At 40.6% G+C, this 18,232-nt stretch overlaps 1 protein-coding gene across 1 annotated transcript in view; it reads right to left on the bottom strand.

Moving 5' to 3' along the window:
* Positions 1–15,622, bottom strand: part of LOC108605036 (serine-rich adhesin for platelets) — a 28,601-nt gene extending 12,979 nt beyond the window's left edge. The window contains 10 exon segments of the mRNA XM_033294392.1: positions 83–652; positions 1,262–2,468; positions 2,527–3,582; positions 3,641–4,108; positions 4,166–4,431; positions 4,506–4,691; positions 4,852–5,366; positions 5,428–5,613; positions 5,680–5,743; positions 15,507–15,622. Coding sequence (XP_033150283.1) covers positions 83–652; positions 1,262–2,468; positions 2,527–3,582; positions 3,641–4,108; positions 4,166–4,431; positions 4,506–4,691; positions 4,852–5,366; positions 5,428–5,613; positions 5,680–5,743; positions 15,507–15,515 — 4,527 coding nt within the window. The 5' untranslated portion in view covers positions 15,516–15,622.
* Positions 15,623–18,232: the final 2,610 nt, after the last annotated feature.

Here is an 18,232-nt window from a genome sequence, read left to right as displayed (position 1 = left end):
TTGCTCCTGTTGTTGACATTTCAGACAGTTGCTGCTCAGCTGCTGCTGCTGCTGCTGTTGTTTCTTCAGCCAGTTGCTGCTCAGTTGTTATTGTAGTTGTTTCAGGTTGCTCAGTTGTTGTTGCTCTACTAAAATGTCTGCGTGTGCTGCTAGCTTCAGTTGAAGTTGCTGTTGTTGTTGCTCTACTAGAATGTCTGCGTGTGCTGCTAGCTTCAGTTGCAGTCGCTGCTGTTGTTGTTGCTGCTGCTGTTGTTGGTCTTGTGTATGTATTGCTGCCGCGATTAACAAAACGTCTTGTAGACTTATTAACAATTGGCTGAGCTGTGCTGCTGCTGGTTGTTGTTGGCGTGTTGCTGCCACGACGTCTAGAGGACTTTACTGTGCTGCTGCTGGTTGTTGCTGCTGTTGTTGTTGTTGCTCTACTGCGTTGTATTGAGCGCTGTGTGGTGCTAACTTCTGCATCCAGCAATTCATCCAGCTCAGCTGCTAAATCAGACTCTAACTCAGTTGCAGTTGCTGTTTTGCTGCTGTTGCTGCTGCTTGAATGCTGTTCAAACTCATTTGAGTCGCGCTCAGCTGCTGTGTTGCTATCGTCAGCGCTGCCAACAGCAGCAGCTGGTGACTGCGTCTTGCCACGTGCCACAAGCGGCAACTCATCGTCAATTATTTCAGCAGCAATGTTTTCATCTTCAATTGCTGCTGCTGCTGCTGCAGCGCTTAAGTGAGCAGCATGTTGCTGCTGCTGCTCCTGTACTAAACTTGCGCTTTGCAATTCGATGTGCTGCGCAGCGTCTGCTGCTGCTGCTGCTCCACGACTTGAGCTGCGTTGTATGCTTTGATAATGAGTTCCAGTTGTTGTTATTGTTGCTGCTCCTGTTGCTGTGCCCGTTGCTCTTGATGTTGTCCTTTTGACTGTTGCTGTCTCGAGGTCCGCTTGATTGTCGCCGTCGCTATCTGTCAATTGCTTGCCAGCAAACCTACGCGAGTCTTTATTCTGGGCAGCAAACGAATTTGCTGAACGCCATTTATAGTACTTAGTATTTAGATTAGAGCTAGTGCTAGGGGAGGAATTGGGGGTACTAACTACTGCATGCCTTAAGCTATTGCCACCATTACCAGCTAGTTCTACATTAACTACATCGCTTGCATTTTGATTGCTTGCTTGGTTGGTGCTTATTGTTGTTGTGTTTGTGGTTTTGGTTGTTGTTGTAGTTGTTGTCGTTGTTGCATTTGCAACATCTTGACTATTTGACGAACTCACCTTGGCCCTATCCGTTTGGGCTAGTCGAGTTCGGACTATGCTTGAACTAGAATCGCTTTGTGTTTTGTTAACGCTATCATTGGGTGTTTGGACTGTGGTTGGTGGTTTAGTGATTGTGGGACGTGTTTGACGTCTGGGGAAACCAAAGGGTCGAGGACTAGATACACTGCTCAAAGGTAGTTCGGTTGTTGTTGAGGTAAATTCAAGTTGTTCTTGTTGTTGTTGTTGTTGGGTTCGTTGTGTTTGCCTTCTACCCGCCGTATAGGAATTTCTAATTATATTTACACCAATTGTGGGACTAGCATCGTTGACAGCTTCAGCATTGTAGTTCTTGTTGTTGTTGGTGTGTATACGTTGGCGATTGCTGTTGGTGTATTTAGTTTGTGTCTTTGTGTTTATGGTTACCTCATTCGTTTGCTTGTCCGCGTCAGCGTCAATGGTATCGTCAACGTTGTTGCCAGTTCCTGCCGTAGTTGTTGTTGTAGTCGTTGGTGTTGGTGTTGTTGTTGAATCAACAACCTGTGCTAGTTCGTTAAGATTGGTATTGGGGAAAGCATCGCTTGGCTCATTGACTGGCATTTGAGTGGTGTACTGTGGCTCAAACATATCATTGATGCTATCGACCAGAGCAAATGAGTCGATGCTGCCGGTGGTGGTGGTGGTGGTAGGTGTTTGGATAGTGGTGGGTATGGATGTTGGTGTATTGGTGGGTGTTTGTGTAGGTGTTGTTGGTGTGGGTGTTTGGTTATTGCTAGTGCTATTAATTGGTTCAGTGGTTTCGTTAGTGGTGATTGTTGATGTTGAGGGGGCATTGGTGGTGCTCGTTAGGGGTTCGGATGTGGTTAAGTTATTAATGTTATCACTGTTGCTGCTGTTGTTGTTGTTGTTGCTGTTGGTGCTGGCCTTGACAATCTCAGTGCCGGTGACTGTTGTTGTTGTAGTTTCTGGTGTTGTTGTGGTTGTGGTTGGATTTCTGCGGCCAACACTCGCGTATTTACGTGTATTTGTTGTTGTAGTTGTTGTGGTTGTTATGGTGTTGTTGTTGTTGTTGTTGTTGTTGTTGGTTTGATATTTTCTTTGTACCGTTACATTTTGCTGTTGCGGCTCATCCTCGAACTCCTCCTCATGCTCCTCATCGGTCTCATCCTGCTCTTCAACAGCTGCACCACTGCTCTTGGTGGGTCGCGTGCGTTCCAAATATTTGTAGCTGTTAAGAAAAGTAAATAATTAATTTATATAATTGTTATAATTAGTGGCTTAGTTACCGATTCGTTGTTGAACTAACTGACTCCGCCTCGTTGCTGTCCGCGCGTTCCGTGGTGCGTCCTCTAGTGCGGCTAAGTGTGGTATACGACTTGACTTGCGTCTGCTGCCGCTTGCCTGCTGTCTGCTCCACCACATGCTGCTGCTGCTCTTCTTCCTCCTCGGACTCGACATCAGCTGCAGCTGCTGCTGCTGGTGCATTGCTGGGACGCGCACGTCTCAAACTTGTATAGGAGGGCGTGACTGCACTAAACGAGCGTCTGGTGGTTGCCTCCGCCTGCTCTGCCTCAGCATCCGATTCCGCCTCTGCTTCTAGCTCCTCCTCATCAGCAGCTGCAGCATGTGATGCGCCGCGATTGCGATTGATAGTCACATACTGCTTGCGCTCCTTGAGGAAACCATCGGTCTCTGCCAATTTCTCGATGCCCTCATTTTGCGGACCCTTGCGACTGTTGCCGCGCAGCACTGAGGAGTACTTGGAGTTGGAGTTGAAGCTGCTGCTCTGGTAGCTGCTGCTCTCCGTATCCGACGACGACGACTGGCTGCGAACTGTGGACTCGGTGGCTGCTTCGCTGGCTTGACTGAGACTCAGACTGTTAAGACGATTGCGTGTGAAGCTGCTGAACGTGCCCGGGCGATTGAGCACGCGATCGTACAGGGATTTGCTTATGGTGGAGGGTGTAGTCGCTACACCGCTGGCCGAGTTCTCTTTCAATGTAATGGAGCCGTCCTTGTTGCGCAGCAAATGCTTCTCCAGCTGCTCCACGCCGCCCACTTTGCGTATCAAATCGATGAGCTCCTTAATGACCTGCGGATCTTCTTCGTTGATGCTTGTCTTGCTGATTGTCTCATCGTCGCTTTCCTCAACGCTTTCGGGCTCAGCAGGTCTGGGCGTGGTTGTAGTCGTAGTTGTTGTAGTGGTGCTGGTGGTGCTAGTGGTTACACGTGGGTAAATTGGACGCGCTGGTGGCGCAGCAGTCACACGATTGTAGCTGCTGGTGGGGCGTGCAGTAGTGGTGGTGCTAGTGGTGCTGCTGGCAGGTGCAGCTGTTGTAGATCTAAAAAAAAATGATTTTTCATTAATTTTCATACACAAAATATTAAGAGAAAACTTACTTTTTGGTCTTGCAGGGCACATTGCGCGCAAAGTCGCAGGAATCAGCTGCTGGATTGAAATAGAGTCCGGACGGGCAGGTAAACTGATGCGCCACAATGCCCAGGCCGGAGGGACCGCTGTCCAGACACCAGTAGTACTTCTTGCAGTCGCGTGGATGCTGGAAGAAACCCTCCTCCTCGCACTTGAAGTCCGAACCTGGATCGGGTGTTGTAGGTGGTGGCGGGGTGGTGAAAGCGCGTCCGCCTATATAAAGCGAGGAGCCCTCTGCTTCGGTCAAGCGTATGGTGGTGCTGGGTGTGGGTGCGCTAGTGGTGCTGGTGCTGCTGCTGGCGGGACGTCTGGTTGGACTGCTGCGTCTGGTGCTCGCCTCTGGCTGTGAGTTCAAGCGATTGCGATTGCTATTGTTGGTTCTAGAGCGTGAAGGCTTCTGTGGTGCGCTTGGCTTGGCCACTTCATTGATGCCCAGTCTAAAAAATTAAGCAATTAACTAAAAGTTTTCTCTGCAGTCTGCAGTGCGCACTCACCCCAAAGCTTCTATCATTGCCTCCTTGGCTGCTTCGATCAGTGGATACGGCTTGCCGCTGCAGCTGCCACGGAAATCGTCGTTGTCTATAGCCCAGAACATAATACCGCCCAGTCCGTGGGCCACCACATACTCCGCCTTCTTTCGCACTATGGCCTCATCATCGTAGCCCACCCACTGATTGCGTCTATAGGCATAAGGACCCATTACATTCGCATTCGGCTGCACCACCGTCCACTCGGGATCGTCCTTCAACGTTTGACAGATCTGCAAATAAATTAAAGGTGAGTTCAATTTCAATTTATTAAGCTTTAGTGTGTGTGTGTGTGTGTGTGCCATACCTCATAGTAAGCTAGATAGCCCTTCTCTCTGGTGGCATCACCCTGCTCGCCTGGCCCCTCGGACGGTGCGCCCAGCTCGGTGCTCTCTTCATTGATCAGCGTATAGGAACGACCATAGGTGGGTATACCCAAGACGAGCTTGTCGCGATCTGCGCCAGCCTTCAGATAGTATTTGATGGAGTAATCCTACAACAGCAATAAATTAATAATATTAATATTAATATTACAAAATTCAATGTTCATGGACTGAAGATTTTTGAACTTAAATCTTTACTTCAAATGAACAACTATCTTAATTGATTTATCGTGTGCTCAATTGTTCATCCAGTAAATGTTTATGACTCACAATATTCAACTCGGCATCATAGTTGTACTCGGAGTCCTCCTCGAGCGAATAAAGCGGCGCATGATGATTGACGCTCGGCTCGTGGGATGAGTGAAAATCGTAGGTCAACAAATTGAACCAATCCAAGTATTTGTTCAGCTTAGGAATGTCGTAGCCCTTGTCAATGTACTCAATGCCCGCGGGCACGGCCATGGTGAGCAGCAAACGAGCGCGTCCAGTTTTCTCCGCCTCGCGCTCGAACTCGGCGCGCAGCTCTTGAACAAACTGCGCATAGTTATCCCGATCTCTGGACTTGCCGCCCTCACGATGCGCCGGGTACTCCCAGTCGAGATCGATGCCGTCAAAATGGTTTTGCCTCAAGAATTTCAATATGTTCTTAATGAACTGCTGGCGTCTGTCGGAGCTGGCGACAAGTGGCGAGAATCGCGAGCTGGCCTCGTTCCAGCCACCAATGGCAATCATTGTCTTCAGCTGCTTGTTGTAGGTCTTCAGGCCCGTGAACTTGGCATAGCCGCCTAAGCAAATATAATGCATATATATAGCTTAGCTTAGCTTAGAGTTCAATCAATGACTTACCCTGCTCTATATCCTGATATTTGTCAAAGGGCTTCATCTGATTGTCCTTGGTAAATCCGCCAAAGGCGTAAACCAAATGTGTACATAGATACGGATTTATATTCTGTGGATTGAACTTGGCCGTGCCGGGCCTGTAAACACTCCAGTTCGTATAATAGCAAACCACTCGACCATCTCCTTGCGCCACTGCATTCAAATTCAAATTGAGAGCAATCAAATCGACTTATCGCTGATTATTAATAATTAACTTACCATTTATGCAATAGGCGAGCGCACAGAGCAAAAGCAGAGATTGCCAGGCTGCTCCACGCCGCAACTAAAGAGAGAGAGAGAGAGAGAGAGAGAGAGAGAGAGAAGAGTGATTAGAACTTGTTTAGATTTAGTTATTAATTATTTATTTTGCTTCGAAGCTAAGTGAACAACAAAAATAATTATAATAAGCACAAAACAAAGAATGAAGCATTATTTATATTTGGAATTTGCTCTTTAATTGTTTAGCTGCACTACATTTTGTTTATATTTTGTTGCATAAACAAATTTAATTATTTTATTTGATTTTATATAAAGTTTAGTTTGAAGCTTTCACTCCAAAAATCAAAGCCAATTAATAGGCCTAAAAATCAAAACACGGAAGTCGAGCGAGACTCAACATTGACACATTGACATCAATGCAAGAGCAACGCCAATAAAAAATATGTAAATAAAATCTATTCAAAATTATACAAAAAAAACTCAATTCAATGGCAACGAACAAGAAATTCGCATGAAAAAGGCAGCTCTGAAGTGAAGTTCATAAAAAGCTTACATAACCCCTTGAGGCAACTCATATGCTAATTCCCAAACTTAATCGTATCAACAACGCCGCACCCCGTTCCCTGCCCTTCCCCCTGCTCTTTTTCATATGTTGATGATGATGATGCTGCTGCTGCTGCCTTCTTATGTAGATTGCTTGTTATGCGAACAACTAACTATAAATAGGGCTACGGTTGTTCCTGTGCTCCAATAACACTAATTATATATTTTGTCTGTTGCTTAGTGCAGATTGCATAACAGCAGCCAATGGTAGGGTAGGGGTATTTATTTAACAATTGTGCCCCAAGTTGCATTTATAAGCAATAAATCGAAGCCTCTTCGACTTCGATTGCGGCTGCGGCTGCGGCTTCAGTATCATAAAACACAACAAGCAATGTAAAAATGCCACAGTTTGGTAACAATATAAGCCAAAAGACATTGCTCTATTGCTGTCTCGCTCGCACAGCTTTTATATGCGGATTTCGTTCAACGAAAAATACAAAAATACAAAAACAACAAATTACATAACCAAACAGTAATAACAAAAACTTGTAACCCGCAGACGACGACGACGACGACGACTATGATTGCATGTCAATAAGTGTGTGTGTGTGTGTGTGTGTGTGTGTGTGTAAGCCTGAAACCTGCCCTGGCACATATGTATGGAATATATATTCATTCATCGCAGTCGCGTTTATTTTAAGGAAAAAAAAATACACACACATAATATTATTAAGCGTTAAAATTCATAGCTTTGGTATGCGCTGTTGTTGTTGTTGTTGGTTTTAATCGATGTTGTTGTCTCAAAGCTAATTAATCAGAGCTAACTATGCACATATTTTTTATAATCTAACAGCTTAAGCTTAATTTTTAAATTCAAACAACAGCCAAATATTGATTTGAGTACATATAAATATATTAAAAAATATATTTATATTTATTTGTGTGTTCAATACGCTTTCAAATATTTTCGCAAATTTATTTAATTATGCATGCAAACATTTCAAACAAAATTATTTAAGCATAGCATAAATTTTAATTTAATTATTTAATCATCGCGCGCTCTATGTTAGATGCAATAAATTTTAAAATATTGCTGCTACTTAAATCAAAATAATATATTTAATTATAGCTTATGCTATATATTCTTTAAAATATTTTATACAATTATAGATGCTTCATAATTAGCTAGATGCTAAAATATAAAATATTTATATACTTGTAGCTTATTATGTAAATATCTCATGTTAATTTAAGTTTGCGGTCAAACTTAGTTTAACAAATTTAATAAATTGCGCAATATTTGTTTATTACTAACAACATTTAATTATAATTTGCCTGTTGTTAAGCTGCTTACAATTAGATTCAAATATTTTGTGTTTACGCAATCTTTAAGCCCTGACATGCATTAAATTGGCAGCACTTTGGGCCCATTCATATGTTTGGTCTAAGCGCGCAAATAGTTGAGCGTGCGCCCAATAAAGCGTCGAACATACATCAATAGGCCAAACACGCAGCGCCCCTCACCCCACCCCACCCCACAGCTACAGCCACTTCCACTTCTTTCTACTTTGAAGCAGCGTAAGTGGCAACCAAAACCGTTAAGCATAAAACCGTAACCATATCCGGCATTTGTGGCGTACTCAGTGCCAAAAGCAGGCCAAAAGCGTGCTGGCCTGGCTAAGTAGAGAGTCTCTAATGACATATTTACCCAGTGGCAGATTTCAAACATTGTTGCTGCTGCGGCGAGTTCATTGAGCCAACAACAGCAGCAGCAGCAGCAGCAGCAATAAATAGTTAAAGTAGAGATGACTATAAACTATTAACATGTTGGGCAATGCAACACGTGCATAGCTTAAGATTTCTTCATAGTTGCTGCTGCTGCTGCTGCTGCTGCTGCTGACAAAAACAATTTGCAATTGCATGCGAGCCAAAGCTGCAGCAACATCGTTGGCAACAACATCTACAATATGGACAGTTGTTGAGTTTTGTGACTTCAAAATTGTGCAAAAAAGCAGGCAAAACAAGAAAATGTTAACAATTTGTTTGCTTTTGTGCATTGATTGCTACGCAAGTTGACAAATTTGTGCATTTAACATTTGTCTGTCTGTCTGTCTGTCTGTTGCTTGGGGCTAAATGATATTTTTTTAATTGCGCCTAGCGCTTTGTAATTGCAATTTGTTGCCAGTTGCTGCCAGTTGCCAGTTTGCCCTGCAACTGTTTGCGAAACATTTTGCAAGCCATGAGAAAAGACAATTGCCCCCAAAGTGGGAGATTGTTGCGGCTCTGGCTGCTGCCCAAGCATAACCTTCAGCATGTAACTGAATCTATGAAAGAAAAGTTAAATATCGAGAGCACGAAACGCTTTGTTAACGACGGCTACGAGGCATTTTGTATATAAACTCGCTGCTAAGCCAGCCCAAAACACACACATGCATACCAAATAGACTCCAACGCCCCGTCCCGCCACCTCTCTATACAATGTGTAGTTAATTATTGAGCATTTTTCTAGCTTTGCACTAGTTGGGGGCATAATAAAAACAATTTAATTCGGCATTAATTTAATTAGCAGCAATTACGACTAGAACTTTATTTTTTGTTCTTTTTGTTTTATTTATTTATTTATGTAACAATTAATTAATTGTAAACATGACGCTATTAAATTTCAAATACCATAACTAATCAATTATATTATTTTTACAATTAAAAAATTATTCACGTTCAACTGTTGATTATTTGCCAACAAAATAAATATTATATATTCAACTCAAATTCTTAAGAACAATTGAAATAATCTCGCATAAAAACCGCAACTATTTTTCAATTATATTTAATTTTAATCATTGCGCCAGCTCGAAAACAATTCAGCTCAGCTTTGAAATAGAATTAATGTTGACAATTGCTTAACATTATATATATATTTAAGCTTTTTCATATATTTTATTTATATAGCTAACATAAGTATAGCTTATGTTTGTTTATTGTATATTAAAACAAGCAAATAAATTATTAACTAATATACTAAATTTATTTCTTTGCAGCATTAAATGAACTAGTGCGCGTACTGTTTACCTGGGAGTTAATGCAGCGTTAGTTGTCGCATTACTCAGCAGCTCTGTTGAGTTTGAAGTGCTTAAATTTTAAAATTCAAAGGCGTTGCTGCTGCTGCTGCTGCTGCTGCTGGGGGCAGCAACATATAGTTGCCGCTTAGCGCACGTACTTGAAGTCAGAGAGAGAGAGAGAGAGAGAGGAGAGCTACAAAAATACAAAAATACCGCGCGTCATGTCACGTAACTTAAAGTTAGCGCGGCTGGGAACACGCACGCAGGCGGGGCAATGTCAACGGCCCAAAAGAAGAAAGATCAATGTCTGCTCAAGTTGCGCATACGCCAGGGATAAGCACTTTGTATCAGATGGAATGGGATGGAATGGACCTGGGTGAGTCAGTTGGCTTATTTACATTGCTCTTAATTGTTTAAAAGTGAAGTGCAGACAACAATGAGCGCTTGGCATTTGACTGGAAGACATTCTAAGTTTGCCTGAAAGTTGCTGGTTCGAGGTGTGGCCTGTTCCTGCTGCTGCGGCCACAACCAAAATGTCAAACGGCCGCCAGCTGCATTTCTTTAAGCACATTGGGGCCAGAATGTAGGCCGTGTGAAAATTTATTGTCCACAGTCTGTTGTGCCATTGTGTGTGTGTGTGTGTGTGGACAACAAACTGGAGACAAGACATTTGTACGTAAATTATGGTGTGAACCTTTCGAAGCATGCCAAGGCGCTTTCAATTAAGCAACTATGAATATTAATCGCCAGCGTGTGGCAGGCAGCCAGCCCGAACGACTGACTATGTTAGTCATAGACTAAGTGAAATTTTTGCAGCTTTAATTGCCAAGTCATTGGACTTGGGTTTATGACTTCTATTTGGCTTATCGGCTTTCTTAATCGCCGTTTGGCGTGTGTGACAGTGCAAGTCGCAAGAAAGAAAAAAAGCGAAAGTTGTTCGCCGGATGTGCAGGCAGCAGCGCATCTATAAACATACACAGCGTATGCTTAATATTGCGCATACGCCTTGCTGATAGAACGAGTTTACAGCTTTTGGCTTTGCATTGGGTCAACGCCAGCTAAATGTAAGCAGTCGCACCAAACACGGCAACGGCAACGGCAACATCGACATCAACTCGAGCCTAAGCTCGACTCCTGCTGTGGCAACAACTCCACTGACTCCACTGACTGACTGCTTTCCCAATTAACGCATGGAGACTCTCTAGACGGCGGCGCTTGTGAAATCACCTGCTGCTGCCATTTAACGAGCTTAGCTTGTTTCCCAACTGCAGCTCAACTCATTTGCAACTGCTAATCCTTTGATCAGCAGCCAAATGAAAGTTGCAATTCAAATTGTATAAAATTCTGCCGCAGCTCAAGAGCAAAGCCAATCAAATACAACAGTTCAATGTCAATTCATTGGCTGCAATTTCATGGGAATTGTTTTTTTTATTTTGTTTAGCATTGAGCTCTTTATATTGCAGCAAACTACTTTTGTTTGATTTTCTGATATGCACGCGCTTTATAAATGAATATATCTTTTTTTTGTTTTTGTAAGCCAGTACTAATGACGCAAAGATTTCCGTATCTAAATTTGAATTCGATACATACTTGAACGCACGTTAAATGTCAAAGGTATAAGCCAAGCTCTAAGCTCACTGATTTATGCAAATATGCAAACCACAACAAAATCAAAGCAAATGCTGAAGCTGAAGCTGAAACTGAAACTGAAGCTAAAGCTGACACATGTCGCAGCAATTTCAATGACATATCTTCTCTCTCTCTCTCTCTCTCTCTCCCTCTCTCAAATCGTCTTTTAAATGATCTGAGCTGTAAATGCCAAAATAGCAATTTCAATTTATCTGCTGGCTCTTTAGTGGTTATGAACCAAAATCTGAGTGAAAGTCACACCAAATTCGATTGCTAAAGCTCTCGTTACTTTAGCTGAACCACACAACTTGTTTAATTTAACAATTTAAATTTAATCTTTTATTGTCGTGCCACGCTCAGCTAATGCGTAAACAATTTAATATATTTCAAATGCTTCAATATAAAAATAAACTGAAGTTTGCAAATAAATAAAAATAGCCAAGCGCATAAATTTCGATTTAACAATTTATATTTAATGAGAGTGCAATTTGAGCAATCGAATGTCAAATGCTCTTTGCTGTCTTTTGACAGTTAGAAAGTCAAGCTGTGCATTATAACGGGGCCGGGCCGGGCCGTAGCGCAGCATCAAAAGATCAGTCATTGAATTATCAGCTGAGGCGACAAGTGGACACAACAGCAAATGAAAACTTAATTTACAGTTTCAGTTGTTGACCGATTGCGCCAGTGAAAGTCAACGAAAAAAAAAAGGAAAAATAACTTAAAAACTAACATAACATTTAATAGAACTAGCTAAAGGTGCAAAAAAAAAAAAAGAAAAATGTTAAAAACCCCAATGACGAAGGTTTCATTTAATGCTGCGGCTGCGGCTGCGGCTGTGGCTGTTGCTTTGTTTTTGATTTTAGCGCCTGTCATTAAAAGTATTAAAAGCTATCAATGCTGTATGCTTTGAACGTTTTGTACATCACATAAAGTGAAATCGAAAGTTGAAAAACGAGACAACCTACAAGACAGACGCCGAGGCGAAGAGTCGAAGTCTCTCCTAAGCAAACATGTTTCATTATTTTTTCATTAATTTTTGGGCGAATCATTATCATTAGCTTGTTGGTAATTGTGGCAAATTAGTTTAGTTAGTTAGCTGCTATATAGAGAGTTATTTATAATGCGACGGCGACTTATGTCATGTCATGTGTGTGTGTGTGTGTGTGTGTGTGTTGCCCATACAAAAGGAACTAAAACTTAACAGTTATGCAAGCATTATCAATTGTCTATATGCAGTTGCTACAGTTTGAGCTGCACTTCTGTGTTTTTTACTTTCATTTTTTTTTTTATATTTGTTGCTGCTTCTTTTTTTTGATGCGCAACGCATCCGGCAAGAGCATGACTTGGCAGTGAATATATTTTCAGGTTCAAGTGGCAATCAAAGGTTTGACCATCAAGATGGCAAAGATCAGTGGTGGGCAGCCGTTAATGCTGCCACATAATGTGGCATGCAGTTAGCTGAGCTAATTTACATTTTGGAAAGTGCAAAAGGCAAGTCCTTGCCTTAGATTGATTCATCAGCCGTTTCAATTGGGGTCAGTTAGTCTCTCGGTCAGTTGGCACTTGTGGCCAAGAGCCGCTGGAATTTCATGTGAGCAGCGCCGCTTGTTGTTCAAAACAAGTTTAAATGCCGCTAGAGCGAGTGCGCAAGCTGTCAGTTTGGCTTGGCTTGTTTCGTTTGCTTTAAATAAAACAGAAATTAATTTATAACTCTTACTGCGGCTGCTTTACTTTGAGAGCGTGCAAAAAAAAAAAAAACAAGTCGACCTTCGCAGTTATGTTTATATATATTGTAGCTATGCATATAGAAATTATAGACAGTGTTTTGTTATAAGCTCAGTAGCGTTTAAATGTCATGCTTGTAGCTATATATATATATATATATATATTTATATAAGTGCAGCAACATCAAAGACAGCTGCTGGCTTACATATGTTACGTATACGTAACGCATTATTTTGCAATGGAACCCGTTGAAATGCGCATACATGCATGCATATGTGTGTCTGTGTGTGCATGTGTATGTCTGTGTGTGTGTGTGTGTGTGTGACAGACACAATTGCAACAGCCCCAAAAGCAAACGCAAATGGATGCTGTTGGCTAAAAGAAGCAAAAAAAAAATAAATAAATAAATGAAAAAAATAACTTTTTCTGCCTGGAATTCGAGGCAATGCAGCTTTGCTGTATAAACCGGTAACTTAATGAAACCCCACTATAAACACCCTCCCCTCCCCGCTGCTGCTGCTGCCCTCTTCTCCCTTGCGCGCTTCTGTCGCTCACAAGCAAATCAAATGACCAAAATGTTTAAAGACTGAAGCGCGCAAAAGCTGAATGCAGCCAACTTGCTTATACACTTTGGCTACAAAATAAGGCAGCACAAGTTTGCCACAGAAAAGAGAATTAATATTTTTATGATCGACCAGTCGAAGATAAAAAACAAAGTATTTAAAATTGCACTTTATACAAATTTTAATTAAATTTAATTCAAAAGCTTTAAAATATTTAGCTAGAAATGCAGTTTCTGATTCAAAATGAAGCTGTGTCTAAGCTTGAAGCTGTTGCTGACTTAGTTAGCAGCCATACTCAGTTGCATACCCTTTGCATTGGCAATGCTCAAAGTGTATTAAAAAGAAAGCCATGCCTCATCATGGCCTATACACTGGCACATTGTCTGCATCTGTGTGTTTGTGAGTTGGGTGCAGCTATAATCGCGTTGGCTGCATTTGCAATTTACACGCACCCAAGCTCATTTCAAGGGCGTGACGTTGCCGTTGCCGTTGCCGTTGCCCAAATGCTCAAGCCTCACTCGCTCAACTTCCGCTTGCAGTTTGTAATATTATTTATTTATGATTATTTTGAAGATGCCACGAGTGGAAGTGGTAGTGGTGGCAGCCATAGTAGTTGGGGCCACTGTCAGCCGCTTGGTATGCAGACAGTGACGTTAATTAGTTAGCTGACGTAACCTGCCTGCATTTGAATGCTCAAGCTGAAGCTGAAGCTGAAGCCTCAAGCGACTCGCAACTTGTTTCGCCCCCGCCCAAGCCAAACCACAAGCTTATAAATACAAATTTAGTAGTAAAAACTTGCGTGTATTTGTGTGTGTGTGTCTGTTACGCACAAAGAGACCCCCCAACACACAAAAGTTTATACCATAAAATGTAAACTTATATAAAACATATATATTTGTTTAATAAAAGAAACAAGTTTTGTAAAAATACGCTAAATTAGCATAAGAGTGAAAAAAAATTGTCAACACGGATCATGAATAGAGCATCGCATACTACGGATTCGATACGATAACATCCGGTTGTGCCGATGTGTAACTGCAGTAAAAGTGATTTTCCCTTCCCCCCGCTCACCCAACTTCCATTGATAGTTTGCAATTTCATATGCAATGCCAACTGTTCGATCGAGCGCGACTTATGGCTTTGCATCTTTTGTTTATTCACACAATTATTTAGTTTTTTGGAGATTCGTGTTTGAAAGTTTATTTTTTTCTCGATAGGTGTTAATGCATAAATACACATTGATTGGCAAAAGGCAAAAGTTTAGGCATTATGTAAGCTATTATAACATACATAAGTGTATGCAGATGTGAGCAATAACGGTTGTTCATCGAAATGTGAAATGAATTCCGAATTGAAGTACGAATTTCGCATAAATTAAGAACCGCGCCGCAGCGTTTCAAATTAATATCAAATTAGAGCAAATGTGTTTCGAATTGAAACCAAATTAAAATTAAAAATTAAATGTTTGTATAGAATCAAAATTTGTATAAAATTCGATTACGAACTAAAGCAAATCAAATAGAACAGATACGAATTTGCAGTCAAGCTTGAATTTCGAGTAATTTGTTAATTGCATTCTTTGCTGTTTGCACAAACAAAATTAATATTTGATTAAGCTATTCAAATTCAAGAATTGGATTGGATTAATTTTATAATTTCCATTTAAATTGAAAGTAAATATGCGACTTCGTTTTGCGAATAATTTAAAAAGTGCTTAAGTGCTTATGAAATGCAAAACTGAAAGTAATAATTCGTGTTCGAGTTTAGAGAACTCGCGTTCGGCTCAAATTGAAAGTAAAACCAGCAAGAACTACTTGCAATTAATGCAAAATGAAAATGAAATCAACGTGTTTTTTTTTTATAAGCTTCATATGCAAATTTGTGGCTCTAACTGAAGATGACTAAAGCAAACCTGTTGTAGAACATTTTTTTTCGCTGACTGCTTTTGTTTTTTGCTAAACAGGTATTTGCTTATTTTTTCGTGTGTCTGTTTTTTATCGAAGATCTACGACTATGTCGCCTACAACGGACAGATGAATCTGTCAAGCGGCGGCGTTGACTTCCTTGAGAGCCGCGCAGCTGGAACTGCCCTTGACGCTGGCTAAGGACAACTTTCGCTTAACGCATCTTCAAGGCTTTAAAGTCGTTGCAATTTATTAACTAAATGCTAACCAGGAAACAACAACTGCTGCTGCTGCTGCTGCTGCTGCTACAATGTGTGGCAAGCTTTGGGTTTTGAGCTAATTGCAAGTGTAAAACAAAAATAACGATATTTCGCATTTAGTGGCATCGAGTTGTAGCAACTTACCGGAAGCATTTTGGCGGCTTTTATGGGTTACTTGTTGTTTCCACTTGTTGTTGTTGCAGTTCAGATGCTGCTGCTGCTGCCACTTCTATTAAAACAACTACGACGACGACGACGGCGACGGCTACTGTTGCGCTTTGCTTGCAATTTTATATATACTTTGTATATAGTATAGCTTTGATTTTCATTCGTATTTGGCGTTAACGCCAGCTAAATACAATTTAATCTTTAAAGCGAAAAAGTAAAGAGCAAAACAAAATTCAACAAATGTTGCTGCTGCCGCTGCTGCTGCTGCTGTTGCTGTTGCTGCTGTTATGGCTGCTGCACAAACATTTACTTTATGCAACAAAATCTTTGGCGCCTGCGCCCAGAGAACTGCCTCAATTTCTGCTCTAAAAAACTCGCAGCAACAATAACAAAAACAACAACAACAACAACAATTCAAAGCAGGCAGACCGAAAGTAAAAACTGTTACACACGTCTGCGCATTTAGTTTTTCTTTTTTTTGTAAGTTTTTCTTTTAGTTTTCACTGTTGTTCACATTTTTTTTTTTTTGTGTTTTTATCAGTTGCACACGCGGCACAAAAAAAATTAACAAAAATAAAAAATTGTTGTCTCAATTTGTATTGAATTGTGCGCACAAGTTGTCAGTAAAAAAAAATATAAAATAAATAATATAATGTATATACTTTAGCCGCAACAGCCAACAGTACCGTTCAAGAGTTGCCGTTGTACTAAATTCGCTTTTGGCCAAAATGCGTAGCCAAAGCCACCAAGACGGACGCAGCAGCAACAACAACAAAGCAGTTTCTGCACTTGCGCAGCCCGCAAAGCAGTCAAGCTGGCTCTGTTAATGTTAGCTAACAGAGAGTTCAGCTAACAGCGCGCTGTTACAATTACAGTTAATGTTCTAGAGAAAAATGGCCATATCTCGGCAGGATGGGGTCGCCTTTCCAAAATTTTTTCGCTCCCCGGAATCACAGGACAACCCCCTATCGATCTGCATTCAAATTTGAAAATTTTCGATTTTTCACCAAAAATAACATGGGACCGAAATTCAGACAGGACGCAAACCACTTTTTGAGGACACTGGCCTGGTTTCGAACCACTGCTCGCGTCCTGGCTAACTTTTGCCCCAAGCAATTTGTTCAATTTTTTATTTTAAAAACAATTGTTTTTGTATTTTTTGGCGATTTAATTTTGAAAATTCAAATTCAAATGAATTGCAACCACACTCACAGTTCAATATCTTCAATGCATCTGCATTAAAATAGCCATAACTTGACCGTATCCTGCCGCATTTTAAAAAGTTGTAGCTTGCCACACTCACAGGACGACCCTCTTATCGATGTGCATTTAAATTTCGAAAATCTAAGAGATTCAATTGTTTAATGCACTTGCGTGTGTTGACCTGTTGACTGTTATAATTAATGTTTAAATATTTGTGCAAGCCAAACGTTACTTTTACTTTCAACTGCATGCGTTGGGCTATCAACAAAGCATTTACTAATTAAATACTAGCCACATATTCAATCAGGCAACAACTTGTGGTTTTTATTTTTATTTAGGCAACGCTAACTATGGCATAATTTTCAATTACTGGTTGACAACAAAATAATTATTATCATTGAAATATTTACTTATGATTTCTTTTACTTTATATGCAATATTTATTTATATTTGTTTATTTTGCAATTAATTGATTCAAAATTAAGTTTTTATTGATTTTTAAATTTATGCAGCTTGTTTTTGATTTAATAAGCGTTCTGATATGGAATTATTAATTCGAATTATTAATTGCCAAGGTTATGCAACTTCAACTCCACACATACATGCATAGCTTTATTTCTAAAATACACACACACACACACACACCTGTGCCCATAAGGTGTTTGAAGTGTTTTGTATTGATGGCGGTTCATCTGTTGTTTGAATGTTTTATAACCGCGCCAATTGCAACAGCTGTTGTTGTTGTTGTTGGTTGTTGATTTTAATGTTTAGCTAACTGCTTAATAGGCTTAAGATCCGCACACACACACACCTGCGTGTGGCTGAGAGAAATTCAATTCAATATCGTTTCAGGGCGAGGCTGTGCTTGGTTGGGCTCAATATCGATATTGGATATTTGTGGACAACAACTCAGCGGCATGTGGTTGACCTTTGTTGTGACTGAGCTTTGATTTTTATGAGTTTTTTACGCTGACCAAACCAACGACATACTGACAACGAATAATGTGGACGGCAAGCAAACGGAAAGAAAGAAAAAAAATAGGTTTACATAATAACCATTAAATGCTGTCATCGAAATGCCAGCGGAGCTGCCAAGTGGCTTGGCTTTGGCGAAATGAATTTCAAATATTTCCCAGCACACGCACTTCGCGGGCTGCGGCTTTTGTCTTCATATTTGTTACTGTCTGCAGCCCAAACAAACTTGCATTTGATAACTGTTAACTACATAACTGAGTTAAATAGCAAATCAATCCTGTAACAAAAAAGTTGCCTAGAAGTTCAAGAAACACGCAGATTTTATTTCAGTTATAGCAACAGTTTTTATTTTCGCTTTTATTAATACAGCTAGCGCTTAGTTATTAACTCAAGTAACAAAACTATTAAATAATAATTAAATTGTTGCTAATCTATATCTTTGCATCTTTGCATATTGTTGCTCCAATGCATTTTATATATCTTAATTTATACAAAAAAAAAGTAATGAGTTCTTAAAATTCAAA

Source organism: Drosophila busckii, chromosome X (assembly GCF_011750605.1).
Source record: "Drosophila busckii strain San Diego stock center, stock number 13000-0081.31 chromosome X, ASM1175060v1, whole genome shotgun sequence".
Classification (NCBI taxonomy): domain Eukaryota; kingdom Metazoa; phylum Arthropoda; class Insecta; order Diptera; family Drosophilidae; genus Drosophila; species Drosophila busckii.
The sequence above is the reverse complement of the archived record's forward strand: the minus strand, read 5'-3'. Positions and strand labels throughout refer to the sequence as shown.